Raw genomic sequence first — 16,891 nt, forward strand, 5'->3', positions numbered from 1 at the left:
GCAGAGTGCATGAGCATCATGGGAAATGTAGTTCCAAAACATCTGGAGTGCCAAGGTTCACCATCACTGGTCTAGGATTACACGAAGAGAGAAGGATTTGAGGCAGCCTACATCCACAGAAGATTTATGGTTAGTTCTCTAAGATGTTTGGCACAACCTACCTGCCGAGTTACTACAAAAAACTGTGTGCAAGTGTACCTAGAAGAATTGATGCTGCTTTGAAGGCAAAGGGCTGTCACACCAAATATTAATTTTGGTTTGGATTCCTCTTCTATTCATTTACTTTCTATTTTTTAATTGATAAAAATAAACTATTAACACTTCCATTTCTGAAAGAATTCTTCATTTACAGCATTTTTTTTTTTACACCTGCCTAAAACTTTTGCACAGTAGTGTATGTAATTTGAAATGTCTTTTGTTATAGGAAAAAATCTAAGGGGTGTATTTATCATTGATTTGAAGGCCAATTTGTCTAACATTTGCCTGTTTTTTGATCAAGATTTTTTTCCCACATTTACTCCATTTATTACAGTTAGTTTTGCCCATTTTAAAAAGGGATTTGCTCAACATTCTTTGAGTGAACAATTCATCAAACCAGAGTTACCCAACATCAGCTATTTATTGGGAAAAGTCCTATTTTTTGCTATTCGTCCAATTTATCACTCAGTAAATATAGAAGCATTCTGAAGTTTGACCAATTTCCAACCAATATTCAAACTATTCTCTAATTAGCCAAGGGGAATATGTATTCTGAAGTGCTTCTTTGCTTTGGAGGCTGGCATCCCCATAGCAAAAGAGCAGCAAACTATCATAAAACCAGCTCACATGCTCTTCAACATTTAGAGGGGTGCTTTGAGAGGGGTTGCCTCAAAAACCAGCATGCCCCTTGTGCTGACCGCAGTTGGGCTTCACCCTTGTCAGTCGCTTCTCCCTGACCAACTGGTTTTAGGGGATGCTCAGACCCCTAATCAGCAAGTAAGTGAAAGTTTAAAAAAGACACAACACAAAATAAAAAACTACTTTATTATTCCTTTTTTTATTTAATATTTACCCTACCAGGTTCCAGTCATATCTTAAGATGTTCTGTGGCATCTGATCAAGCACTGGCAGGTCAGAGTAAGAAAAAACTGCTCAAACTCCTGTTTAAAACTCCTTTGTCAGTGTATGAGTTTAACCCAAAATTAAAAAATAAAAGAATAGTAAGAAATCTTACCCAGCAACGCCCTGATCTGGTACATTAAGGAACTCCCTATTGTGGTCAGAGGGTGTACGGCTTTTCCTAGGCGCTGATTGTCGAGGGAGGGCAGTAGACGGTGGAGCTCTGCCCTGTCGCTTGGCCTGAGAGTAAGTAGGGTTTCTGGAATGCCCAGAATTGAACTGAGGAGCCCCGTTTCTAACAGAACCTGTGAAATGCAGGCATACATAAGTTCTCAATAACACAAAAATAAATAGGGATGAAGAGGTAATGGTTCTGGAAAGACTTACCAGGGGGAGCAGGAGCTGGGCGATTAGGCGGTGGTCTCTGTGAGCGAATTTGTTTTATTTCCTTTCTTGTAGGCTCTAAATAAGATATTATAATATTATTATTATTATATTCTTTATTCTGTAGCAATCTACACAAAGTACCCTAGGTGATTTTCCACACATATCACTGAATTTTAACCACTTAAGCTCTTGTATCTGTTTACCCATTATGGACCAGAACAATTTTTACATTTTCCCCTACAAGCCTGTTTATTTAGCAATAACTTTCTTATTTCTATGAAATCTATAGACAAAAAATGTAAAAGGATTCTAAAAAAGTGTTTTTTTTTTCTGGGTTCACAAACATTAATTTCTTTTAAACTAAGATATATGGCAATCAAATGTATGAAAAAATAATTCAAATAAAGTATATTCTGTAGGCATATATAGAATTATACATATATTCTAGTATAGTGCAATATACTGCTACTAGTATAACATGGGTCTATGTACTTAGAATGTACATATGTACATATAAATCTTCAATATATATTTAAACAAACTTTTTATTGCTTTATTCTTGCATTGATTTTGTAAACAGGTAATCCGTAACTGAACATTAAAAATTAAACATGTGCATGCCAATTAAACCAAATTTTGTTGATCTACACTTCAAATTAAATATGTTGAGTCAATGATAACTTCCTTTACAGTATGGTTTGATGAATGATTTTTCAGAAATTTGTATGAACATTTTAATCAAAAATCTAACTGTGTATGGTAACCATAGCCACCTCTCCTAGAGGCCTCTTCTCATTAAAGTGTAAGTAAACCCCCCTATCGTTTTTAGCCAAGGAAGGTACCATCTTTGCCTCTGTTTAATCTACAACTGCCACGATGCTGCACATGTGATCAGTTATGACACCAGCATTTGGATGGTTTGACAGTTTGGTTGAGAGCACAACCAATGGGAGTGTTACATTTCCGGCACCTGCTGGAAATGAAACGGTTTTATGGATGGGTTTACTTCCGCTTTAATCCTCCAAACCTCTTTAATAAACTACCATAAGCACAGAGGCTGGAATTAGATGCCTTATTCCTATTCCTGTAAAGATTTCCTGTGCTCTAGGTTGCGTGTGGATGACATATTCAAATCATGTCCGATGTGACATCATCACCAAATTCTTTTTAGAATGAATACTTACTGGAGTTTTTGGGGAGTCCATCTCCGATACTTATTGTTAGGTTCTTCCCTCCTGGTTTCAGCTGAGCAATGTCTCCTTGTCCCCTAAAGAATGAAACGCTTCGTGTGCCACCTCCTCCCCAGCCTTCTTTTTTCACTCTAAGCTGTAGTCTGTAGAGAATTCAGTCATTATTATTAGAAGTATCTGAGAATGATCCCTGTACTGTCCTGTCAACCCTAAGGCTCGGTTCACACCTATGCATTTTTTTTAATGCTTTTTGCAAAAACGCACTACAGTCCTTTTAACATGATTTCCTATGGGACACGTTCACATCTATGCTTATTTCAGCTGCTGCATTTTCGGAAAGGGTCAGGGACTTTATTAAAAGCAAAACTGTGCATTTTGGTTCAATAAACTTCAATGGAGAAGCTGAAGAAAAGCATGTAGTGCATTTCTGCGTAGATTTGCAGGTTGTGTTTTTGAATCCACCCAACAACGTGGGCAAAAAAAAGCATCAAAAATGCAAAACACATAAAAAAAAATGTGAAAAATGCATCAAAAATGCACTGCAAAATTGCACTGCAAAAAGCACTGCAGAAACGGATCAAAAGCAAACTGCATAGGTGTGAACCAAGCCTTATATATGTCAAATGGGAACATTGGTTAATCCACACAATCAGCACACGGGTTCATCACACCTCACTGAGCTATTCATTACAGAAATAAAAAAAACGTATTTATGTCACGCTGACATCTCCCTGCATGCTTCACATAAAATACATTTACATACCTCCCAACTTTTGAACTTCCCAATGAGGGACACTTGGGGCAAGGGACAACCTGCGGCGTGCGCAGCGGCAAAATATGGGTGTGTAATGTACAGAGCGCAGGGGTCAGGAGTGTGTAATGCACAGAATGCAGGAGTCAGGAGTGTGTAATGCACAGAACGCAGGGGTCGGGAGTGTGTAATGCACAGAATGCAGGGGTCGGGAGTGTGTAATGCACAGAACACAGGGGTCGGGAGGGTGTAATGCACAAAACGCAGGGGTCGGGAGAGTGTAATGCACACAATGCAGGGGTCGGGAGAGTGTAATGCACACAAGGCAGCGGCCGGGAGGGTGTAATGCACACAATGCAGGGGTCAGGAGGATGTAATGCACACAATGCAGGGGTCTGGAGGGTGTAATGCACAGAATGCAGGGGTTGGGAGGGTGTAATGCAGAGAATGCAGGGGTCAGTAGGGTGTAATGCAGAGAATGCCTGGGTCAGGAGGATGTAATGCACAGAATGCAGGGGTCAGGAGTGGTTGGAGTCTGCATTTTTTTTAATACATTCCTTTACTACATAAAGAGTGCAGGGTTGCGGGGTGCACTACGTACTGAGTGCAGGGTTGCGCTACGTGCTGAGCGCAGGATTGCGCTATGTACTGAGTGCATGGTTGCGGGGTGCGCTATGTATAGAGTGCAGGGTTGAGGGGTATGCTACGTACTGAGTGCAGGGTTGCGGGGTGCGCTACATAAAGAGTGCAGGGTTGCAGGGTGCACTACGTACAGAGTGCAGGGTTGAGGGACGCGCTACGTACAGAGTGCAGGGTTGAGGGGCGAGCTATGTACTAGGTGCAGGGTTGCGGGGTGCGCTACATAAAGAGTGCAGGGTTGAGAGCACGATACGTACAGAGTGCAGGGTTGCACTACATACTAAGTGCAGGGTTACTGGGTGTGCTACATAAAAAGTGTAGGGTTGCGCTATGTACTGAGTGCAAGGTTGTGGGGTGCGCTATGTACTGAGTGCAGGGTTGCAAGGTGTGCTACATACTGAGTGCAGGGTTGAGGGGCACACTACATACAGAGTGCAGGGTTGAGGGGTGTGCTATGTACAGAGTGCAGGGTTGAGGGGTGCGCTACATACAGAGTGCAGGGTTGAGGGGTGCGCTATGTACAGAGTGCAGGGTTGAGGGGTGTGCTACATACAGAGTGTGGGGTTGAGGGGTGCGCTACGTACAGAGTGCAGGGTTGAGGGGTACGCTATGTACTGAGTGCAGGGTTGAGGGGTGCGCTACATACAGAGTGCAGGGTTGAGGGGTGCACTACGTACAGAGTGCAGGGTTGAGGGGTGCGCTATGTACAGAGTGCAGGGTTGAGGGGTGCGCTACATACAGAGTGCAGGGTTGAGGGGTGCTCTACGTACAGAGTGCAGGTTGAGGGGACACTACGTACAGAGTGCAGGTTGAGGGGTGCACTACGTACAGAGTGCAGGGTTGAGGGGTGCGCTATGTACTGAGTGCAGGGTTGTGGGGGAAGGGGGAGAAGGAAGGGGGGAGAGGAGGGTAGAAGGGTAGAGAGAGAGGGGGGAGTGAGAGAGATCCTAGCCCTGTCTGCAGTCCCTCCTGCGGGAAGGTGTGACACAGTACCTTCCATGCATTGCTCAGAGCCCATTCTCATAGTGCAGTGGTCACGGAGCTGCTCCATCCAGTGGATTTCCTGCTGTCTCTGGCTGTCTGCACCCCCTGCCCGCCCGTCCTAATCTCCGGTCAGCCTGTTCATTGGTCCTGGGCTGGGAGGTTTTCGGAGCTCTTCTCCCTGCTCCAGGGCAATTGGTTCTGGCCGCCCTCACGGCTCTTCATCCCCGCCGCCTCCTGGAGCCCTCGGCAGGGTGCTGTCCCACTCCCCGGACCTGCTGACACTCAGTCTGCATGTTCGCCCAGGGCAGCACCCGAGTGGTCAGGTTGCCCTGGGTCCACAAAGTGTCAGGGGGGGAGGTGAAGTCAGCAGTGCTGACATCTGGATCATGCAGGGAGCCGTGAGCAGCGCTGGCTGAAAATAAGCCCCACGCTAGTGCTCCCCTGCCACAGTTTCGATGGAGCCAAGGGCTGGAACTTGGTTCTGCTCTGGGACATTACTATGATTGGCCGGGACCCCGGGACATAGATCCATTTCCCGGACGGTCCCGGCCAATCCGGGGCGGTTGGAAGATATGCATTCAGACAAATACAATATACTACTATATAATACTTACGTGTCAGCAAAATTCAGGGTTAGCTTACTCCTGGTTAGCTCCTCATATCGCTTGCACATCAGACTAATTAATTCCGTTTTGAACATAGACTCCATGAGGGTATCAGATTCCGCTTCTTGCAAGATAAAGAAATCATCTTGGTGGGTGCTGGATACAGACAAAAAGCAATTTAGGTGTATAAGTGATGGTAATTTATATTAGAAACATTTCTAGCACCAATATGTTCACAGGACCTTTTGCTACCGGCCTTCTTACAGTAGATATCTTTGCTGAGGAATAATCAGATGCACATTAAGGAAAAACGTATGTATTTTCATTGAGCACTTTAGTTACCTGAAAGAGTATGTTTGCATCTGTTGCGTTGTTGTACCACATTCCTGTATTCATATTTATATACTAGTGTGTAGGTTTCCTTCTAGTGTCTACCTGTATGTCATGCTGTTCAGGCCAAAGCCTTGATAAATAACTGTTATGAGAAAATTATTTAGCTAAATTAAAATTTTAGATGCTGCAATAAGTTATGTTGTGAAGGATAATTATTACTTTAAATTCAAATTCACCTGTACACAGTCCATTGGGGGGGGATGTCTAAGCCTGTGTGAATTATAACAGCACTGCCACTGACATGTCCCCATTTTTCACTTATACCAGTATTACATTTACAGACCTTGTATTTGGTGTTATTGAGTGAGCGTGGCATATTTTCCTCCCTAGGACATTTCCCTGTATTACTTGTAACAAAGCCTTTTACCTCTCCCAGTCTAATGAGAACCTTCAAGGTCAAAAACAGCTGACATGCTTCAATATGTAGTGGGTTGTGAGGCATAGTGGGTGCAAAGATGGTGAAAGTCATTGAGCAGACACTTCTTGGATGCAAAAGAGGTTTTATTTCTTTTAACAGTCCTTTTATATTTTGCAAGGGAAAGAGGGTTAGGGACACCCTTAAGTAGTTGCAATTTCAATTGGCAGACACCAAGACTACAATAGGAAGACAGCCGTAAGGGTAGAGGCCCCAGCAAGGTACCACTTCTGCACGTGCAGGTTTGCTGTCTCCTATGGCAACAGTATCTAACAGTTCCTAACACAAAGTTCAACAGTTCTCTCAGCTTCACTACAATGTCCACTTGTAGCTCTTCAGCCCCTTGAGCTCCTAGTCTCTCACTGGACTCTATGATTCACTGATTCTGAATCCAGTGAGCTCCTCAAGGCTTTTGCGGTGGTATCTCCCTCAAGCGTCATCCACACTTTCCTGCTGGGTCTCTAGCTTGGTACTCCAGATACCTTTCAAGCTTCACCCTTGCTAGCCGGCTCGGTCCCTGGCTTGGCACACAAGGCTGCTCTGCAAGCGTCACCTCCGCTGGTTGGGTCTCTCACTTGATCACCACCTGAAGTTTCCTGATTCTCCACCATGCCCGTTCAGTGAGAATACTGCTTCAGTGCTTGCTTCAGTTACTCACTGTGGCCCCTGGTAAAGGTGGTCGGACCCTTAGTGGCGACAGCTTCCCTTCTACCTCCGACCACGACAGGTTCTCCGGCCGGCAGAACCGTCACTGTTGGTTGGACAGCAAGCCGCAGTCCCAACCCTGCGCTGTCCTCCTACTTCTGGATAGGCCCTCACACAGCCTGGCAGCAAGATGCCCCCGGGATAGGCCCAATCTCTAGCCTAGCAGCCCGGGGTGTACGACACACATACACCCAGAAGGTCGTCTGAGTGGCACAGAACATAGATCACCTGACTCCACCCGAATATATAGGTTCTCCCAGCAGGCTAAGGGATTCAAGAAAACCCCTGCCCATTGGCTGAGATATCCCATATACCCATAACTTGACCTTGAAATGTCCTTCTCACATCTAATGCCACCAAGTGCCCGGCCCCCTCCTATCACATTCTGCCCCCTCCTGTCACACTCTACCCCCTCTTATCACATTCTGCCCCCTCCTGTCACATTCTGCCCCCTCCTGTCACACTCTGCCCCCTCTTGTCACATTCTGCCCCCTCTTGTCACATTCTGCCCCCTCCTGTCATATTCTGCCCCTCCTGTCTCACTGCGCCCATCACACTTTGCCCCCTACTGTCACACTGGGATACTGATGTAAAGAAGACTACTAATGTAAAGGGAGATTTTAAAATTTGCTGTGTGCTGTTAAAGTGTTCGGGTTTAGTGTGAAGAAAAGGTGGCAACCCTACTTTAGATAGCAGTGCTTTGTGTTACATTGGGTGTGTGTAGCCTTAATGAACGTCTCTTAATTGCTCCTTTTTGATGAAAGCCTTTTGTTATATTTGTTTAATAAGTACAAAAAATTATTGTAAATTTTGCCTGAAATCTTGTGAGCTGATAACTTCCTATGCTGTTTGCCTGTGCACATGGAGGGGTTATGGGGAGGAGGAGGGGTTATGTAGATTAGGAGCAGGGGAGATGAAGGGAGGTCTGTGTGCTTTCTAATGCATCAATAATGAAGTAGGCAGGGCTGACAACACGTGCTTAGGAATTCAGGGTGAAAAATACACTGTTGGCATGTCAAAAGAGTAAGGTGTGAGCACATTATATTCCTGGCACATCAAGTGATTTTTTTTTTGGTATATTACATAGGGAAATGTGCATATATTCTAGAGGTGTACTAAATATATTTTTTTATTTTTGCCTTGACATATGCTGTAATTTTGCATTAGAAATTCCTTTAAATAGTATGAGCTACAGTAGTGATTTGAAATTTGGGTATATTGCTGTAAATTGTTATATTAAGCTACATGCATTAAATGAAAAGGTGTATAAGTTTACCTTAGAGAAATGCATTTAACAGATTGTATTTCAAGTTTTTTCTTCAAAACTTCTTTGATCTGTCCCTTCTCTGGTCCCTTTTTGACCTTTTCACGTCCAATCAAGTAAAGGTATTTTGGAGTGAGGATAATGTCTCTCTTTATAGACTGATAGAAGAAAACAAAAGTTTTAGATATAAGTGATTTGTCTTACTCGGGTGAGATCTTTCTCCAAAAAAAAGATAATTGAGCAGCAGAGTGAGCTATAAGAGGGGTCATTTGGATCCTTATGTTCTCTTCCTTTTTATACAGCAGGTCCCCCAGATGAATGGGTCAGTAGATTATCATGTATTATAAAGATGATGCAGTGCATGAACTTGTAGGTGTCCTATGTTGTCATAATGTGGGTGTCAATTTTTTTGCCATTTTGTAAAAGTGAAGAACGGTAAGATAAGAACCTCTCTCAGGTTTTATTTTTGTTAGTGTCCCCGCTGGATAGATTCACTTATTCACTATATTTTTTTCTGGTACACCTTACCATATGATTATTCTGAATAAATGTTATAGCTACTATCATTGATATGAATTAATGGTAGTTATGGTTAGGGTCAAGGTTAGATTCTTTACTAAATGGACTATAGAATTATATTTTATTGTTATAGGCATATGTTGGTAGGATATCTAGTTAGTGATGAGGAGCTTATAGTCATGTTTTTGTAGATGCTGACCCAGTGAGTTTTGACTATAGGGTCTCCCGGGACTTGATCCTTCACCCACCCAAGTGTAATGTCTAAATATGGGTCTTATGCCGCGTATACACGAGCAGACTTTTCAATGGGACTGGTCCGATTGTCTATCCTACGGACTTTCGGCGGACTTCCGATGGACTTTCCGAACATTCATATTCATTTCGGGTTGAAATAGGCTCCTATAGAAAAGACTGTTATGCCGCGTACACACGAGCGTACTTTACGGCAGACTTTGTCCGGCGGACTTTACGACGGACTTTCCGAATGAACGGACTTGCCTACACACGATCACACCAAAGTACGACGGATTTGTACGTGATGACGTACGAGCGGACTAAAATAAGGAAGTTGATAGCCAGTAGCCAATAGCTGCCCTAGCGTCGGTTTTCGTCCATCAGAATAGCATACAGACGAGCGGACATTTCGATAGGAACTCGGTCCGGTGGAGTTCCGACGTAAAGATTTGAAACATGTTCCAAATCAAAAGTCCGTCAGATTTTCGACCAAAAAAGTCTGCTGCCGGTCCGATGAAGCTCACACACAGTCGAATTATCCGCCGGACTCGGTCCGTCAGACCAGTCCGGTCGAAAAGTCCGCTCGTGTGTACGCGGCATAATTGACTGTTAGTAAAATCTGAACAACTTGTTTTTTAATGTATGGTTATATATAATGTTAAAATTGGTTATCAAACTTTTGTTGTATTTTGTCTAAAAAAAAAAAAATTAAAATAGAATAAAATAAAGATGATATTTGTGATATAATTCGTGATAGAAATCCCAAATTTTGAGCTGTCACCAAAAAAAGAATAGAGAGCAAATGTTCCAATTCCACATTCTGTTGTATCTACAGGACAGGAGTGGGAGGCATTGTCAGCTCTCCCCTGCAGCAGCTGCTCACTGAAACAGGGGAGCCAAAGCTCACGTACCGGAGCACATTAAAAATATGTAATTATACAGATCTTTTCTTTTACAGGTAAGGCAGGATAGGTAGGAGGAGGTGGAAAAGAACATTTTTTTTAAGAGTAGATATAGTTTAAATGATTTTTGTTTAACTACCTCCACTATGCTGCGGTCAAGGGCGAGGCTACTATTGGATACCATTGGTATTAGCCTACATTATCTAAGAGCCAAGAGTATCGGCAAATAAATAATACATTTAGTGGGAAAGACAGCTGCCGATGCTGAATGACACGTTTTTGGGGGATAAAAGAAAACTTGTACTAAGAGGGATATGAGGGCTAACAATGCTTACCTCTACATTTGTAAGTCCTGGCTGTCATGCTGATGATCCATATGTTTAAGTACTTTGAGTCAATGGTTCAGAACACATTTGTATATCAGAAGCTTTGATAACACTTGCTTGCTTATCTCAGGCGAATGACTCAGTAAATATCGAGTCCAGATACAGCAAGTAGAATTTTCAAAAAAAAAAACTAGCAATGGCAGCACTCCATAGTTCTCTCAATACAGATTTTCTTGACTAGGTTCTTTGGACATTGTTATAGTCCAATGACCATTGGTAAAATGACTATCGTATACAGTATCATACGATAGTATTACAGTTAGTTGCCCACTGCTCTCAGTAAAGTATTGTTGCGGATTTTTCAGTCTTAAAATTACTGACACCTTCAACAGCATTATAAATAATATTAACACAAGACCACTATGTTATATGGCAGCCCTGTAGAAAAGACATATATGAAACATAGGGATTGAGTTACTGATGGCAAATAGTTTGTGCACTTTATAAGTGCAGTTTCACTTATTTTTCCCAGAGCTTAGTGAATGTGATGAAGCTTCACTTTGTAAAGCAGGGATATGCAATTAGCGGACCTCCAGCTGTTGCAAAACTACAAGTCCCATCATGCCTCTGCCTCTGGGTGTCATGCTTGTGGCTGTCAGAGTCTTGCTATGCCTCATGGGAATTGTAGTTCTGCAACAGCTGGAAGTCCGCTAATTGCATAACCCTGTTGTAAAGAATACCCAATCAGGTGCAAGGGAAATTTAAAAAAAAACTGTATTTTTGCTTTCACGTGATTGGATGATGGAAACCAGCAGATCTTCACTACATTCACTAAGCTCTGGGGAAAATGAGTGCAACTGGACTTGCAAAATGCACAGTCTATTTGCCTTTAGTAAATCAACCCCACTGTTTTGTAAAGTGCCAGCTGTTGTACCAAGTACTCTCAAGCCATTAGGGATATGTAAAATTTTAAACTGATCGTATGACAGATATATGAAACATGTGTGATGGTTCATGTTGACTATTGTGTGTCCCAAACTAGAGTTGGGTTTCTAACTTAGACTCCAAAACAATTTAAACCGGTCATTTATAAATGTGTCCAGATAGTGTGTGGATGTTTGGTAAATACCTTTTACTTTTCTGTAAAAAATGTTTTGTTTCAGAGAAGCTTAAAGCAGAGTTTTACCCAAAAGTGGAACTTCCGCTTTAAGGACTTCTAACCCCCTGACATGCCACATCTGGCATGTCATTTTTTTGGGAGGGTAGGGAGCGGGTACAGAGTTTTGACAGGTACCCAGCTCCCACTTCCACTTGGGCCACCTAGGTGACTTGAGAGGAAGTTCTCCTCTCCCCCTTCCTCCCTGCATTCTTCTGGGACATGTCCCAGGTCCCAGAAGATTGCCCGGCCATTGAGAAGGCGCAGCATGACTCGTGCATGCACAGTGAGCACCTGGCTGTGAAGCCGCCAGCTGTCACATCTGGGTGCCCACACTTGTGATGCCGGCGCCAGAGAGAACCGAGGGCTTAGGCGGCTGCATCGCTGGACCATGGGACAAGTGAGTTTGTGTTTATTAAAAGTCAGCAGCTACACTTTTTGTAGCTGCTGACTTTTAATAAGCACAAAACCAAGTGGAACTCCACTTTAAATGGAACCTTACACAAGGCAATGGTATGCAATGTTTTGTACTGGATACAATAGAGGTAAATGTACAAATGAATCTGTGGACCTTGAATTATTAACTTGCCAATACTTATTTTCTCACCTTAAACCGTCGGTCATATTTGTTGACAGAGTCAGCAAAATCTATTCTTTCTCGCTTGCCCATAAACTGGCGAAGCTCTGGCTTATCCTCCATACCCAAGTAGTCTCCCACAAAATTGCGATTGATGCTATTTCTGCGGCGCTCTTTGAAGCCATACAAAATGTTGGAGGCTTGAAGGTCAAAACAAGATTTAAAAATGTAAAAATATATATATCATATTTTGTTATTAAAAAGACATAGGATCTTCTGCTCAGCTCTATGTAATGAAGTTGATCTTGTTTAAAAATTGGACTAGACAGAACAGTTGTTTTCTTGGGATAAACCCTTTCATAAGCAAAACCGAAATCATGGCAAGATCCTGTAAATTACCATTTAAAAAAATAACATATTGTTTAATTGAATCTCCTATAAGTGACTTATCTGTTAAAAATAACGATTACCAGGTTGATTAAGTTTACAAGATACGGGCACCCATCAAAGTAATATACAACTTACCATGTTGTATATCAATATTTTTTTTTACTATTTTGTAAATGTTTAGACGCGTAAGTAGCCAGCTAAAAGATTAGCTGTATAGAATTATAAGTGTATTTCAACTTAAAGATATGTTGGCTTTTTCAGATAATTCAGTTGGTTGCTGAATTATTATTAAAGATTTCAAAATATAGATATATGGTGCACCCTCTTCTCTTATAATGGATTGGCTCTGTTGAACAGCATTGTGGTAATGACCAATTACTTTTATTGCACAGATTTCGAGACCTTGCAGACAGAGCTTATTTGCCATATTTATCCAAAGATTTGTGTCAATATTTTAACTTTATTATATGCTGAATAAGTGCCTTTTCGCATAATGAGGTCTGCAGGGACTTGCAGATGTTAGTACTATGTACCGTTTAACATCTATATACAGTATGTGTATATACATGAAAGAAAGACCCAGAATTGTTTTTAATATACTTATTGCACTTTATACTTGTATGTATAATCATTTATATAATAGTAAACATAATTAATATACAACATGTTGAGTTGTTATGTTATTATTATTATGGATTTATATAGTACCAACGGTTTGTGCAGTGGTTTACAATATATGGCAGGCTGTACAGCTACACTACATGTAGGCAGTTTGCCTACAATCGTGGGTTTTGCTATAGAAATTGACTTAGCCTGGCCAGGCGGGGAAGAGGTTAACCAGTGCTGAGCTCCTTTCCTGGGCTTTTGGTGCCCTGCCTTCCCATCCTGTAATAAAAGAGGCGGAAGGCCTGGTTTCGAAAGTCCCATTCTCGCTCCTGGCTGCAACAGACGTGGGATACTAAAAAGGTGCTGCTGTGCCCAGTAGTCCTTTGGATCACCAGAAGACCAGAGAAATTACCAAGCTTTGGAGGATGCAAATAATGGACTAGCACCTTTGTCACTGTATGCCTGGGCAGTTCAGCTCCGACAGTTAGGGTTGTGTTCATGTTGCACTGAAATGTACTGTTTGGACTTTGCCATAAGAAGCCGTCAGTAAAGTTTGGAAACATTCTAATGCCCTGTACACACGATCGGATTTTCCGACAACAAATGTTGGATGTGAGCTTGTTGGTGGAAAGTCCGACCGTGTGTATGCCCCATTGAACATTTGTTGTTGGACTTTCCGCCAACAAATGTTGGCTAGCAGGTTCTCAAATTTTCAGCCAACAAATGTTTGTTGTTGGACTTTCCGATTGTGTGTACACAAATCTGTCAGACAAAAGTCCACGCATGCTCGGAATCAAGTATGAGCAGGAGATATAACTAGCGTTCGTAATGGAAATATCACGTACGTCTTGTATGTCACTACATTCGTAATTGTTGGCCAACATTTGTGTGACCGTGTGTATGGAAGACAAGTAGGAGCCAACATCCTTCAAACAAAAATCCACGGTTTTGTCAGAAAGTCCAATCGTGTGTACGGGGCATAAGACTGGTCTTAAGTTATTTAAAGGGTTGCACAGTAGATTATGGCATTGCAAAAGAACTGAGTCTGTGATGCACAATGGGATATGAAGCAAGGCCACCACTAAAGGTTAACTTGGAAACACAAGTAGGAGCAGGAAGTCAGTTGCTAAGGGTAATTAGTAACTATTACAAAGTAGCCCGTCAAAAGCGTGGTACCTGGCAATGGTGAAAGGTCCCCCGGTAGCGAGGGGGTTGGTGTCCTGGCTGCCTTTCTAGCGGTTGGTTCCCCAAAAGTATCTGGGACTGAACCTGCGGTATATAAACCCCAGGTATCTAGCCACATGGTACGAGTGATCGGGAGGAGTTAAGTGAAAGCACGCATAAGGTCTGCGCTAGGTGCTTGGCAGGACCCCATTCAGTCACTGTGAGTAAGGTGGCAGAGGTCTGCTGAAGAAGGTTAAAGGGTCCTGCTCATGAGAGCTTACAATGTAATAGGGAGGGGCGACTGGTACAAAAGGTAATAACTGTGAATGATGAGCTGATGGGAGAATTAAAAGTTCATATGTTAGATGGAGGTTAGATAGGCTTCACTGAAAAGATGATATTGCAGGGGGTCACCTAAGGTGAACAGAATGGGACACAGCAGGGCAGATTGAGGTAGGGAGTTCCAGAGGATAGGAAAGAAGTCCTGTAGGTGAGTATGGGAGGAGGATACAAGGGAGTTAGCGAGTAGGAGGTTTTGGGAGCAGCATAAAGCGGGATACACACTAACAGAAAAGAACTGTCAACACCGTTTGGAGCCGCTGTACTAACCATTTGAGGTTAGTTCAGTGATCTCCCCGCCGAGCTGTTGCGTTCTGACAGGGGGACGGCTCTCCCTTCAGAACACTCCAATCAGCACTATCTGCCATTGGCTATGAGCACTGATCGGGAGTTGGTCTGCTGCTGGTTTTCCAGCATGCACGTATGACATACACCAGCCAAACGGCTGGCTTCTGTCGGACAGACCGACATACACACGGGCCGAATGTCAGATGTTTTTTTCTTTTAACCGCCCGTTGTCTCCTGACATTCGGCCTGTGTGTATATGGCTTTGTATGTTGTTGTATTTTGAATTTTAATTGTTGTGCAATCTGAATCAATAGAGGGATTGGCAGAGAGGGGTGATGAAATTACTTTGATGGGTGCCTATATTCTTTAGACGTAGTCAACCTTTTTTTTTTTTTATATATACCTAACTGTTCCAGTGTCATTTTCTTTGCTATTGATTCATATATACTTCAAGGGGCACTGAAATTCTTATGTGGTAAGCTTCACAAAAATTCTGTTCTACAGGTATGTTTTGTTTCCCTGTATGCCTATGCCTATAAAGAATGCCTAAGCGTGTTTAGTGTACTTTAGAAACTGCAAGAGATCCTTTATTCACATTTAATGAGTGTAACCATACCAAATTATTTAAAATAGTTTTTACCAACGGTAATTTTTTACATATTACAATTGGGGACCTATCCTTCCAAACAGCATTTTTTTGTATATGTTTACATGATGTCTGTTCCATTGGGTTGTCTAACCTCTGACAGGGATATTCCCTACTAAACAGGACTTGGCTTTACTTATCTTTTTGCTGAGGCGCAGTGTTATTTAGCCCTGCTCAAATCATCCTATTTATAAAGAATGTTCATTAAAGGAGAAGTATAGCCAAAGCTCGTTTGGCTGTACTTCTCCTATGGATCACAGGAGTGCAATTTGTTTTGCACTCCTTCGACCCGTTTTCAGCTGAGAGTGGCCTGAAGTCCGTTCTCTGCTGACGTCACCGATTTCAGTCCAGGCACCACATCATCCCAACAATAAAGTCTGGATCTGCCAGGTGCCTAGACTGACACCCTGCTCAGCCTCTCAGCGAGCTGCTGAGAGCCTGAGCCGAATGCTCCTGCCCCCTCCACAGCCCAGCTCCCCAGTGAGGGAGGAGGGGGCAAAGCAGAAAGCTGTGACTTACAGTCAGCCGCTCTCTGCTCACAGAGCTCTGAAAGCCGAGCGATCAGCGGTGTTCGATCACTCGGTTTTCAGTGCAGAGGCACCGGGGGACAGATGCAGCATTGGACCGAAGCTGCATCCACCGAGGTAAGTATGATGGGGGGGAGAAAAAGAAAATCCTTTACTTCTCTTTTAAGGGAATGTGTAAGAAACAGTTCCCTGTCAAAACAAATTGGCCAATATGCTCCCCTGATCCAATTTCCTGACAGAGAAACACACTATAATTTGCACATTTTCTCACTCTTTGCACGGAGAAAATTTTTATTTTCTTAAGGAAAATAAAAGAAAAATATACTCCTGATTGTATTAGGAGTTAAAAGGACTTGGCATTAGTGTTAAAATACAAAATCACAGTTGATTTTATTGGCGAGCCAAATGCAACAAATGAAAAATGCATGCATTTGTGCTTTCAAAAAAAAAAAAAGTAATCTCCACCTCAAATAAATCAGATTTGTGCACTGTCACATGGGGGCCCTGTTTAGCCCCATGCAAACATTGACTTCCATAAAGTTAGTACTTGCATTGGATTTTTAGTCAAAATAGCTAATGATGTTATTGCAGATAAATAATTTCTCCTTACCTTCTTCTCTCATTTGCTCATACTTTCTCTTAGCAATGTATCGTCTCCAAGCTTTTTGGATGGTTCTGGCGAAGGTATCAAATTTTCTCTCTCTCATTTCCTCCAGTAAGAAGAGCTGTACAGATAGTACGTGTCATTAGATACCATTTCCTAGTATAGACCATACCTAGCTATTG

At 42.5% G+C, this 16,891-nt stretch overlaps 1 protein-coding gene across 2 annotated transcripts in view; it reads right to left on the bottom strand.

Moving 5' to 3' along the window:
• Positions 1-16,891, bottom strand: part of MYO1F (myosin IF) — a 171,061-nt gene that overhangs the window by 4,136 nt on the left and 150,034 nt on the right. For both annotated transcript variants that reach the window (XM_073599184.1, XM_073599175.1), the window contains exons 20-26: positions 16,716-16,830; positions 12,176-12,345; positions 8,444-8,589; positions 5,664-5,810; positions 2,670-2,818; positions 1,486-1,560; positions 1,214-1,403 (exon numbers count right to left, since the gene is read on the bottom strand). In XM_073599184.1, coding sequence (XP_073455285.1) covers positions 1,214-1,403; positions 1,486-1,560; positions 2,670-2,818; positions 5,664-5,810; positions 8,444-8,589; positions 12,176-12,345; positions 16,716-16,830 — 992 coding nt within the window. The remainder of the gene's footprint in view (positions 1-1,213; positions 1,404-1,485; positions 1,561-2,669; positions 2,819-5,663; positions 5,811-8,443; positions 8,590-12,175; positions 12,346-16,715; positions 16,831-16,891) is intronic.

The sequence above is a fragment of the Aquarana catesbeiana genome, linkage group LG01 (assembly GCF_042186555.1).
Source record: "Aquarana catesbeiana isolate 2022-GZ linkage group LG01, ASM4218655v1, whole genome shotgun sequence".
NCBI lineage: Eukaryota > Metazoa > Chordata > Amphibia > Anura > Ranidae > Aquarana > Aquarana catesbeiana.